General features: G+C 47.9%; 4 protein-coding genes across 4 annotated transcripts, besides 4 other annotated features; all 4 read left to right on the top strand.

Annotated features, from left to right (window-relative positions):
• Positions 1-501: 501 nt before the first annotated feature.
• Tb11.02.5580 (hypothetical protein, conserved) lies at positions 502-3,426 on the top strand (the record flags this gene model as incomplete). The annotated part of the gene is made up of 1 exon (XM_823753.1): positions 502-3,426. One exon carries the CDS (start codon positions 502-504, stop codon positions 3,424-3,426), a length of 2,925 nt encoding a protein of 974 aa, XP_828846.1.
• Positions 3,427-4,478: 1,052 nt separating this feature from the next.
• Positions 4,479-6,311, top strand: Tb11.02.5570 (hypothetical protein, conserved; the record flags this gene model as incomplete). Its single annotated transcript, XM_823752.1, has 1 exon — positions 4,479-6,311. One exon carries the CDS (start codon positions 4,479-4,481, stop codon positions 6,309-6,311), a length of 1,833 nt encoding a protein of 610 aa, XP_828845.1.
• Positions 6,312-7,321: 1,010 nt separating this feature from the next.
• On the top strand, positions 7,322-9,499 carry Tb11.02.5560 (hypothetical protein, conserved; the record flags this gene model as incomplete). The annotated part of the gene is made up of 1 exon (XM_823751.1): positions 7,322-9,499. The coding sequence occupies one exon, from the start codon at positions 7,322-7,324 to the stop codon at positions 9,497-9,499; it is 2,178 nt and encodes a 725-aa protein (XP_828844.1).
• Positions 9,500-10,163: 664 nt separating this feature from the next.
• Positions 10,164-10,249: a sequence feature (A-rich).
• A 466-nt stretch (positions 10,250-10,715) lies between these two features.
• Positions 10,716-10,764: a repeat region.
• A 930-nt stretch (positions 10,765-11,694) lies between these two features.
• On the top strand, positions 11,695-13,584 carry Tb11.02.5550 (hypothetical protein, conserved; the record flags this gene model as incomplete). The annotated part of the gene is made up of 1 exon (XM_823750.1): positions 11,695-13,584. The coding sequence occupies one exon, from the start codon at positions 11,695-11,697 to the stop codon at positions 13,582-13,584; it is 1,890 nt and encodes a 629-aa protein (XP_828843.1).
• A 47-nt stretch (positions 13,585-13,631) lies between these two features.
• Positions 13,632-13,668: a microsatellite.
• Positions 13,669-14,218: 550 nt separating this feature from the next.
• Positions 14,219-14,241: a sequence feature (AT_rich).
• Position 14,242: the final 1 nt, after the last annotated feature.

Below are 14,242 nucleotides of genomic sequence, written 5' to 3'. Positions count from 1 at the left end.
CCAATAGTAATTATACGCATATGTATGCGGACATCCGTTATATATATGTAGTGCATATGTACTGTGTTTTCCTTTTTTTTCCTTGTCACTATCTGATGAGTTAGGGGTTGGTGGTACAGTTGTGGTAACACTTTTTTTTTTTTGCTATCGTTGAAGGTTTCTCTGCTGTTGCCGTTACCGTTGTCACAACCCTTCGGCTCCCCTCGCGTGCGATGTGGTTTCGTTCCTATTGAATCGTAAGACAACGAGGAAACTTATGAAGAAAAGAGGGAGATGCGAGAAAACGGATGAAGACCACAATGGACAAAAGAAGTATGGTACACCTGACGGCACTCTATCTTGTGTGTTTTCTACCTCGTCTTTCTAGTTCTATATTTGTGATACACTTCGCATTTTTTCTCCCTCCTTATGGCCGTGAATAACTCTCATATTTAAATCAAAATAAAAAAAATTACAAAACAAGTCTAGGGCAGAGTTTGACAGAACGGGTACGACACTTCCATGTGGCACTCTTTTCTGCGGCTCAACCCGCTGTCGCCCCTTTTAATGCGGTGCCATCACCGTCACCACCGCACAGCCCTTGCTGGTTTCAGTGGATGCGGGATAGCTTCCAGTGCCCTGCAAAACCCATTGCGTGCGTGCATGTGCACCCTATCGCAGCATTCGGGAGAAACAACTGACAGCTGCGGCGATGTCCATTCCAGTGCTGTTGGCGCTACCGTTTCTTCGAAGAGCGTTCGAATGACGTGTGATTTGCACGGGACGTCCTCCACACAAACACAAGTAGAGGAGATGTCTGGGGAGTCGATGGACCTAAAGCGAATGTTGTTTTCGTTGAAGGATCACAACACGGGTGTAGTGACGTGCTTGGACGTCGAGGAACGGCTGCGGAATGTGGAGTTACTGGACGAATGGTGTGTGAGGAAATTGTTCCGTGATAGTGGTTGGGTATCAAAGGTGCAGGAGGAGGGTGAAACAGCACCACAGTACCGCAATATAATTGGTGAGCACAGGATTCTTCGTAACATGCTGGAGCGTTTTGTCTCCAACAGGGCCATGTGGCATGATGAGTTGATCGAACTATTGCAACTCGTTCTCAAAAGGGGCGCAGAGGTGCAGGAGAGTAAGGATCTCCTTGACGTGGGTTTTCGTAACGGGGAGAAACATCCCGTTACGCATCACAACTTTACGCCCAACCGGGTACATTCCCGTTGCAGTAGGGCTGTCGTTGAGTGTTGTCACAACGGTGTTGTTGCCTTTGACGCTGCCATGATTTGGAACTCTCTTCGCAGAATCTCCGACAGTAGTTGTTTTTACAGCTACGGTCTGCAGGGCGTTCTTTGGGAGTTTCTTCACTATGGAAGTAACTCATCTGGTGACCCAAGAGAACTGTGGCACATGTTCGTCGCTTTTTATAGGAATATGCGGGTTGCCCCATCCACAAAACGTCCACTATTTAGTAGCCATGATATGATTATCACACTCACCGAGACAGAGTTTCAGGAGGACACGAGGGAAAGTGTGATGGCGGGTGTAATGGGTGAAAATGAACTCACAGAAAATGTTGTTGATGGCGTATCGCTCAACTGGCCAGAGGGCTGGAAGGCTAAAGATCCGACGCACCTATCAGAAGAAGGATTTCCCGCAGACTGTAAAAGGAGAACGAACTGCAATGCCCGCCACCAGAGGTATCTTACGGATACATTCTATATAAACATGATTGAACCTAGCGAGGTGTTAACTGGATGTCACAATTCATGTGGTAGCGAGATTTCCACAGAAGAATTGGAACAGGAGAAGGGGAGGGCCGCCACTGGAGGTTGGTGGCGGGGGGAGGAAAGAAACGTAATAAACCCAATGAATGGAGAGTTGGAGGATATCCACCTTACACAACTTTGGCATTTGTTCCAGAACATGAGAATTGATGAAATTGTGGATGTTTATCGTACGGTGTGTGGTGGGTTTGGGGCTCTGCAGGCAGAGGTGTACGTTGACATTATGACACGAAGGGCGCTGCTGATGCTGTTTTTTGCCCGTGACGAGGTGAGAGCAATAACGCCACCACCTGTAACGTATCAGCGGCTCAGCAGTCTACACAATGAATTACTGTGCTTGTCTTCGTGGTGCTTGGCGTCCCCACAGCGAAATTCCTTCTTGGTGGCACCGCCGCGGCCCTTTGAGGAATTGCCGCTGCAGGACCAACTTTCGTACAGTTGCTTTGGCCAACTCCACGCACCGCGGATGCCACGCAGGTTCTGCTTGCCGAAGTCAGCTGCAACGCCGGAGGAGTTGTACCGGTGGTACTGTGAGATGTATCCTTTATTTAGCTCTAGTTGCGACTCCCGTGTTGCTGCGGAGGTTTTGGACAGCAACCAGAAAGATTCGTGTAATTCCTCAGCCGTTGGTACAAGCTGCACATGGCCGCGATTTGAGTGGCTCAATGAATTGCAGCAGAGTTCGCTTCGGTTTCCGTTTGGTGACAGCGTTTACTTCCAGTCCACAAGTTACTCCACTCCAGACACAACTGAACCACTCGCTATGACCGGCACGCGTCCAAGCACCTCGAATGAAGCTACTGGCGACGCATCTGGAGCAAGAACTGAGTCCTCTCGCGAAGCACATAAGCGGCGAACTCGCCATAGAAAAAACAGGGGCTCTTCAACACCTCATAAAGAGGTGCGGCGCATCACATCTGATGGCGAATCTTCACACAAGAGCGCTGAGTTTGCCGCGGGTGATACACCCAGTGAGGAACCGGCGGTGTTGAAAAATGTGTCACGGCAGCGGGAACACTTCAAGGGAGCAAAAAAAACATCAAAAACTAAGGAGAAGCACCACCATCGACGGAGTTCCGATAAGTTGCGCACCGAAGATGTGCAGAGAAGCGCAGATGAGGGCAAACCCGAGGAACCGAGGTTGACGGGTGGGGAACCCATGCGGCGGGCGCGTCCAAGGGGATCGAAGAAAAAACAGAGCGCGAAGGGGAAACATCACCGTGGAAGTGTGGATGGAATTTCCAAGAGACAATCCGTAACGACGAATGAAGTGTCTAAGCGGAAGAAGGGCCCAAAGGGGACGAAGAGCACACCTAAAACTTACGAGGAGGTGTGGTATCCGACTCCCGACAGTAAAGCTTCAGGCGAAGGCACTCAGCTCATCCCCGATGCCGAAACTAATGAGGAAGTCGAATCCACCAAAAAGGTGGCGATACGGCGGACCCACCCCAAAAGAGAAAAGAAGGACAGTCATAATGTGTTGAAGGGAAGGCGGTACGCTACCGCGGAGAGCGAGTCGTCACGTGAGAAAATTCGAAGTGACACGAACGATGAGGCTAACGGAGATGTCGCGCCCGTGGATACGGAGCCAAAGCGGCGTGGCCGTCCAAAAAAGTCAGGAGGCATCGTTGGGGCCCAAGTGGAAGTGTAATGTGTTGCATCTGATGGTGAATGTTTTCATTAACTTTTCTTACTGCCTTGTGTGTTGCAGTATGGCTGAGGATTGCACAGTCTTATCATTTATTATTATCACTGTTGTTCATTTCGTTGTAGTGTCCTTGTAGGGGCGGCGTGTAGGTGCATCCTGCAGCGTTGCATTCGCTAACAAGAGGGACCTGTATCTTTGTATGAGCATTTTCGTTTCGTATTCGCTAATGAGCGGAGCTGCCGGTTTTCGTGGTCGTTTTTCTGCATCTAACTTCGGGTATGATTTTTCACAGTTGCTGCAGGTATCGTGATGAAAACCACCGCGCACTTCTGGTCTTAGATTCAAACTGTATTTATTGTGTTTTCGCGCTCTGGCGTGATTGAGGCAGATAAATGTGTCACCAATGGTCTTGTTCTTACGGTCTCTGTGTCTTGCCACACGTTCGACATTAATTTCTCCATTTGCTCTTTTTTTCAAATACCTCCTCCATTTTGGGCGGTGTTGTGGTGCGTTTCTTTGTGAAGCAGAAGATAATACTGGTGCTGCCCCTGGGTATCAGTCTCATCCCTCGGCTTTTGAGCGGAGAGAGAAGTAGCAGTGAGGGGGAAAACAGAGGGAAACGGAGGTAAACTGACTTAAAACACAACTGGAAAGGTGAAAACTGGGGGAACAATAAGGGGTTACTCTGTTTTTCTCCTCCGCTTATTATTTTTTTTTTTTTACGTGCAGTGGTACTCTGTGTCCCTAACCAGTAGTGGATACTCAGTTGCGTTTTGCAAGCACGCACGTTGCCACCTGTACCCAAGTTTCGTGCTTCCTTTTTTTTTTTTTACAAATCAGTGCGTTTGGAAGGGAAGCGGGGAATTTCAAACGCCTCGAGTATTTTAACTTTTAACCCCGGGGGGAGAAAAGGGTGTGATCGCGAAGTTTAATCACATATTTATTTATTTGTATTTGTAAGCAGACGAGAGGGAGAGAGCAGAGAGGTAAGGGGGAATACATAAGTACGAGCTAGAAGGGGTGGAAAAGAAAAGAAAGTTAGAGCAGTATCATTAATGAGAAGGCCTCTGTCGTTTATTGGCAAGGCCTCAGGCCTCCTCCACTGTCCCAACAACCTTCAAGCCATCGTTCCGGCGCTCTGCATTTCCACACGCTCGGTGGCGTCGTACCCTTCACCTGGGACAGACCGTGGCAAAGTTAAAATAAATCGCAAGAAATACAATTTCCTTAACAGTGAGCGTCTCATGAAAACCAACAAGGAACCACGCAGCCGTCGGGAAGTCCGCATACGCGACGACGTTTTCTTCCACCGTCGCATCCAGTACCGTCAGGCGATCGGAACGAATGTTGAAAAACACATCCGATACTTACCGGACAATGTGAAGCAGTACGTCTTTTTCAAAAATAAGGTGAATTCTTTAGTGAGTACCGGCTTTCACGGAGCGAGGAAGGCACCAGGAATTGTAGCGCGCCGGATAGTGCTGATGGTGGAGAACGAGATACTGAAACCCGAGAACCGGGACCATCTGGTGGAATTGATTGAGAGCGTCGGTGTGGAGCCACCCACAAAGGAGGAATGGGATCGGTACACCAACAAAAAGACAGGAAGGATAAGTATCAACTTGTACTACCACGCCAATGTGGAGAAACACTTGCGTCAATTTTTTACTGCTAAGGTTGGTGGGTCGTTTAGGTTGTTTCAGGCTTTCATGGTGCTCAAGAGAAATGATTTTAGCGTCTGTCCCCCTATGTACGAGTGGGCGCTGCGTCAGGGTCCGATTCGCAACGAGGAGCTCGTGGAGCGCAGTGAGGTTAAGGAGCAGCGGGACGTTATCGGAGAACTTGCGAAATTCCAGCGGCCACACATTGACCGGGCGTTCAAGAAGCTAACGAACCAAGCGAAGCAAAAGTGCTTAAAAGAGGCCGAGGATAATGAAGACCAGTTGCGTCGTGAGTATGAGCAAGAGCGAGTTTTTGCCGCAAAGGTTTTGAGTGGCGTGGCAGCGCTCAAGGAAGTGCGGGCGATGACAAGTCCCGCCCTCACATATTATCGTCACGAGCACTACAAATATGTGATCAAAAAAAATGGATCCGTGGATGCCACGCTGCGGCGTTCAAGAGACGAGTCTCCCAGTTGGCACATGATCCCGAAAGAAGAACAAGTCAAATTTTACTGCTTTGAGCGAACAATGGAGATGCACCCGGTTGGAGGTGCTCACCTGTTTATTCGTTACGCCTGCCGTGACTATGGCCTTACTCGAGAGGAGGCGATGTTACGCTGGTCATTTTTGTCAGACTTGCAGAAGGCCGCACTTAGTTTTTGCTTCTATGCACCCATATCCGCATCCAACCATTCCGGTGTTGCGTTCCGTCGTTTTTACTGGAAACAGTGTTATGTCCACGGCTTGATGATGACGGGCAAGGCATGTGGAAACCGTGCGTTCTTTGAACGCATGCGCAAGGTTTGGATGGGGATGAGTGCTGATGAGCGCGCACAGTACGAGGAAACGGACTCATTTTCTTCTGTTTTCCCCCTTCACCGTCAATCTGCATCGAGTGTAGAGCGCGACGGCACCGTTTCGGCTTCCGAATCTAAGGTTTCTGATTCAATATTCTCAATGCAATCATCATCCAGAGCTTGTTCCACAGTGAACGGCACGAACAGGGCAACACCGACTCTTGAAAGGAACGGTTCGACTCCCACAGATGAGGAGGACGACAAGGAGCTGCTTTACTTTGAAGATGAAGTTATCGAAGGCGATGATGAGGATGACAAGTCCGGTGGTGACTCACACAGAGTTAACGGTGGTCCGACGGCCACTCGCCGCTGTGAAGAAGTGAGAGCTGTTGAGCCTTACATTGAGGAAGCTGTTGCCTTTTCAATTTAAGTGGAGGGAACATGGAAAGGGATTGTTCCGCGCCAATTTCCTCGTGCAAACTTGTATTTGCTTTTTGGACTGATGGGCGGGGGGTGGGAGAAGCGGAACAAGTATACACACCAGGTAGCAGGTGGCGCTTTACCTTCATTTACTTTCTTCTTTACCTTCCACCTTGGTGTATTAATCCATTAAAAAAATTCAGGGGAGTTAGGGACGGCCGTGGAACGTTACGACTCAGAGTGGGTGCCAGACATTGATTAAAAACACCTTCTGTTGTGTTCCTTACTCCCCTCTTTGTAACTTTTTTGTTCCTCTTTTCCAGTGTTACGTTAGCTGGCATTTTTGAAGGCGAGCTTTGTTTCGGAGTTCAGTTGGGACGGATCCGAGGAGGTGAATGTGGGATTATTATTGGTATGCGATAGTAATGGGACGACGGATGATGAAGAGGAAGAGGAAGGGCGAAGCAGCACACTCCCATAACTTTTTCTTTTATCTTTTCCTCTTGTACTATTACCTTCTTTCGTCATCCGTCTCCCCGCTATATGCTTGTAATTATCTTGTCCTAACACTATTTGTAATTTGTATGTCGTATAGGTGGAAGTACAAACTATATGCTAGTAAAGAATCTTACGGGCCTGCTGCGGAGGGGGCACAGACTCGGTTTTGTGAGGGTGGCTTCCTTAAGCGAGGTGTGTGTGTTTGTGTCTGGGGAGGGAAGCTTACGCACACGTGTCGATCATGTGGCGCTGCTCTCAGAGTACCTTTTCTCTACTTTTTTATCTGTTGGTTAATTTGTCTGCATGGTGGGTAGTTTTAAATTAGGGAGGTGTGTTTCACGCCGTGCTTCACATTTGGTTTGACCCTCTGGGCCAATAGGGGGAGAAATTAAGGTAGATCAGTATTCATCTGTTAATTAAGAAAGACCGGCTACAAGCATAGGTATTGTATACATATATTTGTTTATTTATTTATCATCAACTGACACCATACGGCTCTTACCGCGTTTCAGGTAAGGGTGTATGCCGAAGGAGGAGCAGTGCAGCCACTGCGACAAACTTCTTCAGACCTCTCCAACCGTCGATAACGAAGACTATGCCCGGCTAATAAATTATCTCGTGGACAACTTCGGTTGTTCGTGGGAGTCTGCTCAGTGCACAGTTCGCCGGCACTGGCCGAATGTAGATGCATGTGTAGCTGATCTGAGGCGTAAAGAACGGCCTTGTCTGGTAGCTGTTGAGGTATATTTGCTTCAGCGTGAGCATATGCAGGATCTTGCCAAGTCGTTACTGCCCATTGACAGCTCGCAGCTCCCTTGTTTCAGCAAAGCAAACCTAAACGGACGCTCAAAGGGATATCCCTTACTGACATGGGCTGAGGTAGCAGAAAAAATCAACTCCGGGCCTGGGATTGAGGTACATTTCGTTGACACAGATGCTGCTGATGTGTTAGACGGGCCGGCTGCTTATGAAGACTTCTATCAGAGGAAGGTCGTTACAGAGGGATTCTCAGACATTGTTGCGTTTGTTACCGCGGTTGATGGAGTAGTACCACTTGTGGACTACCTTCATCGAAGGCACTTTGGTGACCCCGACACCCGCCGCCTCGCCTATCCGTATGGAGGTTCCGGTCGGTGCTGTAGGGTGCCTAGGTCAATATCAGAGACATATGCGCGTGCGCACGCTCAGGTTCCGTGTTGCGCTGATGCTGCGTTGTCTACCGCACGTAGGACGCGCATTTTACTGGGAAATGACCCTGCAACGTCGGTGTCAAAAAGGCAAGACAAGAGCAGTATGCAAAACACATTGAAGGAGCACGGTTTGCTGTATATCAAAGGGTTCTCTGGACGTGATGTGGGGGAAATGAAACGGCAGATGAGGAGGGAACGGATAATGTTTCCTGTTATAGTGAAACCTGTCAGTGGTGCAGGATCCGAATTCGTCACCCTATGCTATGACGAAAATGATGTTGACATCGCGTTTGCAGTTTCTTCCGAAGTTCAAACGACTCAGCAAACGGACGCCTCCCATATGTTGCTGCAGGAGTACATCGAGGGCCCTGAATACGTCGTCAATGTTGTAAGCTACATGGGAATACATGTCGTGTCGGATGTATGGAAGAGCTGGAAGTATCCATACCCGGTGAAAAGTACCCGTCTGAGGCCATCTGTGGAAAAGAAGCTAATGCAGTCGTACCTAACGAGCGGCCGCGGGAGGGAGCCGGTGCCACACACCACCACCGTATTGATGTATGATCGCATAGAATTTGTGCATGAGTTGTCGAAGTTACCCGCGAGCAGTGAGGAAAGACGTGTGGTAGCTTACACGTTAAAGTGTCTTGATGCTCTCGGGTTGCAACAGGGGTGCTCGCATTGTGAGGTCCGCGTGGATAATCGCCCCGGTAGCTCCACCAAAGGAATGCCTGTGTTGATTGAGCTTAATGCACGCATGTTGGGTGATGTCCCACGGGCAACCAGTTTTGTTGGGTATGATCAGTATAAACTCATGATGTACTTACTTTTATGCGCTTCCTCCATACCTGAGGATGAGTTTTCCCGTCTTGATGTCAGTGGTGAGCACTGTGGGGGTGACAGTCGAGATGCTCTACCGTGGCCTCCCGCCCCTCAGTTATACAATTCGCTAAAAGTAGATGTCACTCTCCATGTAGTGTTTGTACGCGCAGCTGAATCCTCCTACTTATGTATTCCGGGCTTCCGCGCCATTCAGGCCCTGCCGACGTACAAAAATCTTACGCGAAACTCGACACTGGAAGACCTTAAGCCTGGTATGTTATTAGCGGTGTGCAAAACGTTCGACCTCCTCACTTCACCCGGAGCTATTGTTATGGAGGGCACCGATGATGACATCCGGCGTGACACCGCCTATATCCGACGTGTAGAGAACAAAGACATGCGCGAATGGAAAGATATGATTGATGCTGCCGTGGGAATACTGAACAGTGTTTATGTCCCCCTGTCTTCTACCCAAGTGCATACGCCATTATTGGCCAGCGCTCCGGCAGCTTCGAATGCCCGTATGGAGTTATGTGTAGCGGCTTCTTCACTTATTCAAAGCTATGAAAGGGCGCGGTTGAGGGTTTTCGACTATTTCGAAACGATGGAGCCTCCTCTCTTTATTCCCATGGAGTACGGCGAGAAACTGAGACGCTTGGATGCTACTCAACTCATCTGTGGTGTGTAATTTTCATACGTTGTTTCATACTTTTTGTTTTCTTCTGTACAAATTTTTGCTGTTGTTGCTGCTGATGGCAGTGCCAGTGGCGTGTCCGTTTGTCGAATGTGTTTATGTTTGTTGCGTATGGAGACGACAAACACGAAAGCGTGAATCAAGAACGAACGAGCCAAATAAGGAAAAAGAGGAAATAGGAAAACGAATTAAAGTGGAAGAACAGTGCTAAAAAACGCTTACCAATCGAACACAATTGGGGTGTGTCACTCTCGCGTGTGTATCTGTGTGATTATTAAGATGATATATGTGTGTATGCGTTTTTTTTACCAATGCATATCACTGCAAAGCATTAATGCCGGTTTTGTCGTGTGCCGCTTAAGGAATGTAGAGCGAAAAAGGAATTTGGGGGTGGAGAAAGAGAGAAAGAGGTTGAGAGCTGAATTGGCAGTGAACATTTCCTATTTTCTTTTATTCAATTCACTTCTTAACTTTCCGCTTCTTTTTTCACTCCTGCTACTGCGTGAGTTTTTTATTGGTGTCTGCAGCGCTTGGGCGCAACTTTTTTTTGTTCCTTTTTTTTTGTGCGTGTGTTTGTGTTTATTTGTTTTTTGCTTCCGATCACTTACCTCCTGACCTTTTGTGCTTGCTTCACTCCGGGCCAAAGCGTGGCACGGTGTTGTCTTGTTTTTTGTTTTAGTTTTTTTTTTCGCGTTCCTTCTTTCTTTCTTTCAGCAATTCCCCATTTTTGTTATTGTTTTTATTCCTCTGAATACCTACGCCAACAACACCATACCCCGTTGTCTTATCGCTGCATATCCCGTTTTACTGCTTTTTTTGTATTCAATCATTGTTTGTTGCTGAGGAGGGCGTCCACCCCTGTAGTTGAAAATAATGAGTTGAAGTGACGCCACGTGCCACGCGGTGAAGGAGGGAAAAAAACGGGGAAATTAAACAAAAAGGAGAGGAAAAGTCATTGGGATAGGTGTACCGAAGGGAAAGTGGTTAATATATTTTCTTACCCAGACCCCTTGGGCACTTGTATCTGTCCCGTCACGCTTGTAATCATATTTGACTCTCTGATCACCAGTTATTTTCAGCACCCGCTACGCTCTACAAAAGGGAAGAAAGTCACAAATTTTTCTTCTCACCCACTCTTTTGTTCTCATGTTTTCTTTCGTCGTTGTCGTGTCTATTTTCTTCACTTTCCTTCTTTTTCCTCATGGAATCGAAAAAAAAACAAAGAAAGAGAGGGAAGGAAAGAAGAAGAAGGAGGAGAATGTTGAAGAAAGTGATGGGATCGCTATGATTTAAACAGCTACGTTTTTTTTTTGCTGTTCACAGTTCCTACTGCTGGCCTATCATTGCTGTGTGTAGTAACAAGAGGAGAGGATGGAGCGGTGCGTTGTATTGCTTGTCATTTATATTTCTTCTGTTATTTGCCCTGCACAGCTTTCCTCTCTTTCTCTCTCTATGCACCAACTGTTTCATTATCTACACTCTCACTTCTCTTATTACTGTCCGGTTTTAGTTATAGGAGCGTCGCAACCCCAAATGATCGGATAGTAGAAATCAACACGGATGGATAAATGCATATATATGCGTCTGCATTTGTATGTTAGTGCGGTCACGCATGGGCTCTTGTGCCTCTTTGTTGTGGTTGTTGGAACATTAATGAAGGCGATGGAGAAGTCGATTTGTGTCCGTGCTCTTGTGCTTGCGGTTACTGTATTCGAAATGCTTTCATGTGTGTGAACAGTACTTGTACGTCGCTAGTCTTCGTAGATGAGAGGCGGTGGCGATGGAGGCACCGTTGTTGTTGGAAAGATTCTATGGCGTTGTTGTCGTATGAGGTGATTATATTGCTAAATGATTTGAAGCAGCAGTGCTGGAAATAAGGATGCAGGTTTTGCGCTCTACTGTTGTTTTATTTTCCATTAAGGTTTAGTGATGTCTTTCGCAAACCCATTCGGTTCCTTCTCCCCTCGTCCTTTCTGTTTTCCCACGCGGTTGAAAAGAGTGTCCAAGTTGCAAACAAAGGAAAAAATCGATTCAAAGGTTAAGAAAAAGTATAAAATAGAGAGTGCTGTAAATTGAAAGTAGCATCTCGTCAAAAAAAAGGGGCGGGGACTAAAAAGAAAAGCGGGCAGTGCATTGACGCATATTTATTGCTTTACAGAGTCCAACTGCCACCCTTCCGTTGTGTTGATATGGCAGCGAAGGAGTACGAAACAACCCCGCGGTTGACCCTCGATGGTGTCATTGGCTACAGCGGCCGCATTCCCAACAGTATCCTTGCGCACCCCAATGGAGAACATCTGATATACGCTTTGGGAGCGTGCATTGTCATTCAGAAAATAAGTGACCGGTCTTCCTCTGACTTCCTTTACGGCCACAATGACAAAATCAGCTACCTGGCCGTGAGCGCAAGCGGCCGTTACATTGCGTCAGGGCAGATGGCTCACCCAGGATTTCAGGCGGACGTTTGCATTTTCGATTTCGAACAGCGCCGCATGATTCATCGCATGCTTCTCCACAAAGTGAAGGTACAGGCGCTCGCATTCTCTTCAGACGAGCGGTACCTGGCTTCTATCGGTGGAATAGACGACAAGGCTGTCGTCGTTTGGGACGTGGCCACGGGTCGTCCACTCTGCGGTGCACCTGCGCACCATACCGAATCCAAGACCGTTGTTTTCTACAACAATAGCAGTGATAAGCTTATCACAGCAGGGATAGGGTCACTCCGTGTGTGGACTATTGACGGTAAGGATCGCAAAATGACCGCAGAAGACGTGAATGTGGGGAACACCCGTCGCTGCATCACCTCCGTTGTTGTGGAGGCGACCGACCGCTACGCGTACTGCGGCACAACAACTGGGTACGTGATGTGTGTGCTGCTGGAACGTGATGCTCTTGCATACAAAATGAGCGGCCCGCAGCAGATGTTGTCTGGTGGCATAACTTCAATGGTGCTTGATCCCTCAGGTGATGTGCTTGTGGGAAGTGGTTCCGGTGAAGTGGCATTACTTTCGAAGATTAACCTGACAATTCTTAAGACGGTAACAGTGCAAGGCTCTGTTACGGGAATTTGCACGGTTCCTCATGGGTTTCTTGTTGGAACGATGAGCAGTAATGTGTACCTTGTTGAGGGGGGGAACTTCCGTGCAGAGTTGCGTCTTACGTGCCACAGCGACACGATAAATGATGTGGTTTTCCCTGAGGGGCTTAGCGCGCTCTTCGCAACGTGCTGCGGACCCGATATTAGAGTGTGGAACGCGGCATCGTCGGCAGAGCTTCTGCGCATTGAGATAGCAGGGTTAACTTGCAACTGCATTCAGTTCTCTAAGGATGGTTCCATGATAGTTTCTGGCTGGGACGATGGGAAACTTCGCGCTTTTGGCCCACAAAGTGGAAAACTGATATTTGCTGTTAATGACGCCCACAAAAAAGAGGGACTGAAGTCCGCCAACGGGGTTACTGGCGTTACTGCTGTGTGCACGGACAACAGCTCCGAACGCATCATATCTGGTGGTGCTGACGGGCTTGTTCGTGTATGGCAGGTGCGGGAAACTCACTGCACACTTGAGGCCTCTTTGAGCGAGCACAAGGGAATCGTGAATGCCATTGCCATTACACGCGATAACACGCAGTGTGTCAGCGCCAGCGATGACGGTAGCTGCATCGTGTGGGATCTGGTGCGTCACGTCCGTCGGGATGTGATTTATTCGCAAACAAGGTTCCGTGCGGTAGCGTACTACGTAGACGAAAGCCAGTTGCTCACTACAGGGACAAACAAAAATATCACCTGGTGGGATTCCGTGGACTGTGGAGCCATTCGCGAGGTTCCCGGAAGTAAGACAGCTGAAGTGAATAGTCTTTCTTTGTCCACCGATGGCCGCTTTTTCGTTTCGGGTGGCGCTGACCGTATTGTAAAGGTTTGGGGGTACGACGAGGGCTCATGCGCCGCTGTCGGTTTGGCACACAGCTGCAATATCACGAAAGTACGTGTTTCCCCCGACGGCAAGAAAATTGTGTCCGTTGGTGACGAAGGCGCTATTATGATTTGGTCTGTCTGTGACTTGGAGTTTAAGACGCTGTAATCCTATTTATCTATGTGCGTGCACTCCTCCCCTTTGACGCTCTATATTATAAATATATGTATGTGTGTGTGTATGTGTGTTTGTTATCTTTTTCGTACTCGTACAGATACAGCCTCCTGACCACAGCGACGCAGTGGATGTTTTGATTCTCTTAAAACAGTGCGCGCTGCATGTATGTAACGAGGTGCCCTGATGATACGAAGAAGTGGAGGGATTGTACGCACAAAGATGTACGTATGTATGTGTCTTTTGTTTGTTCGTTTTTAAAATAATTTTTCTAGATGTGACTGTCTATGGATGGAACTAGGGCTGGGAAAGGAGAGGAGTGGTGGAGTATGTTGAGTGGAAACGATAGAGGCTTGCGAGTCAAAGGGGGGAATAATATTTGGTTATTGTTTAGCTGAGGGAGGATGTGAGGGGACGGGAAATGAAAACAGTGATAGCATTGTGTAGTAATAGAGGCGGAAAGAGAACAAGGGGAGACAACGTAAGCAAAAAAAACTATACATTAGTTTCTCTGGAAGACACAGACAGAACCCTTCATATCCACTCTTCCCCAGTGAAAAACTCGTAGTATTCCAATGAGAAGAGGAGGCCACCAGCAGCAGAGGTTTTCGTTTCTTTTTAAGCATACATAATATATATATATATATATTTC

Source organism: Trypanosoma brucei (assembly GCF_000002445.2).
Source record: "Trypanosoma brucei brucei TREU927 chromosome 11 chr11_scaffold01 genomic scaffold, whole genome shotgun sequence".
NCBI classification, from domain to species: domain Eukaryota; phylum Euglenozoa; class Kinetoplastea; order Trypanosomatida; family Trypanosomatidae; genus Trypanosoma; species Trypanosoma brucei.
Note: the sequence above shows the minus strand (reverse complement) of the source record. Positions and strands in the feature narration are given on the sequence as shown.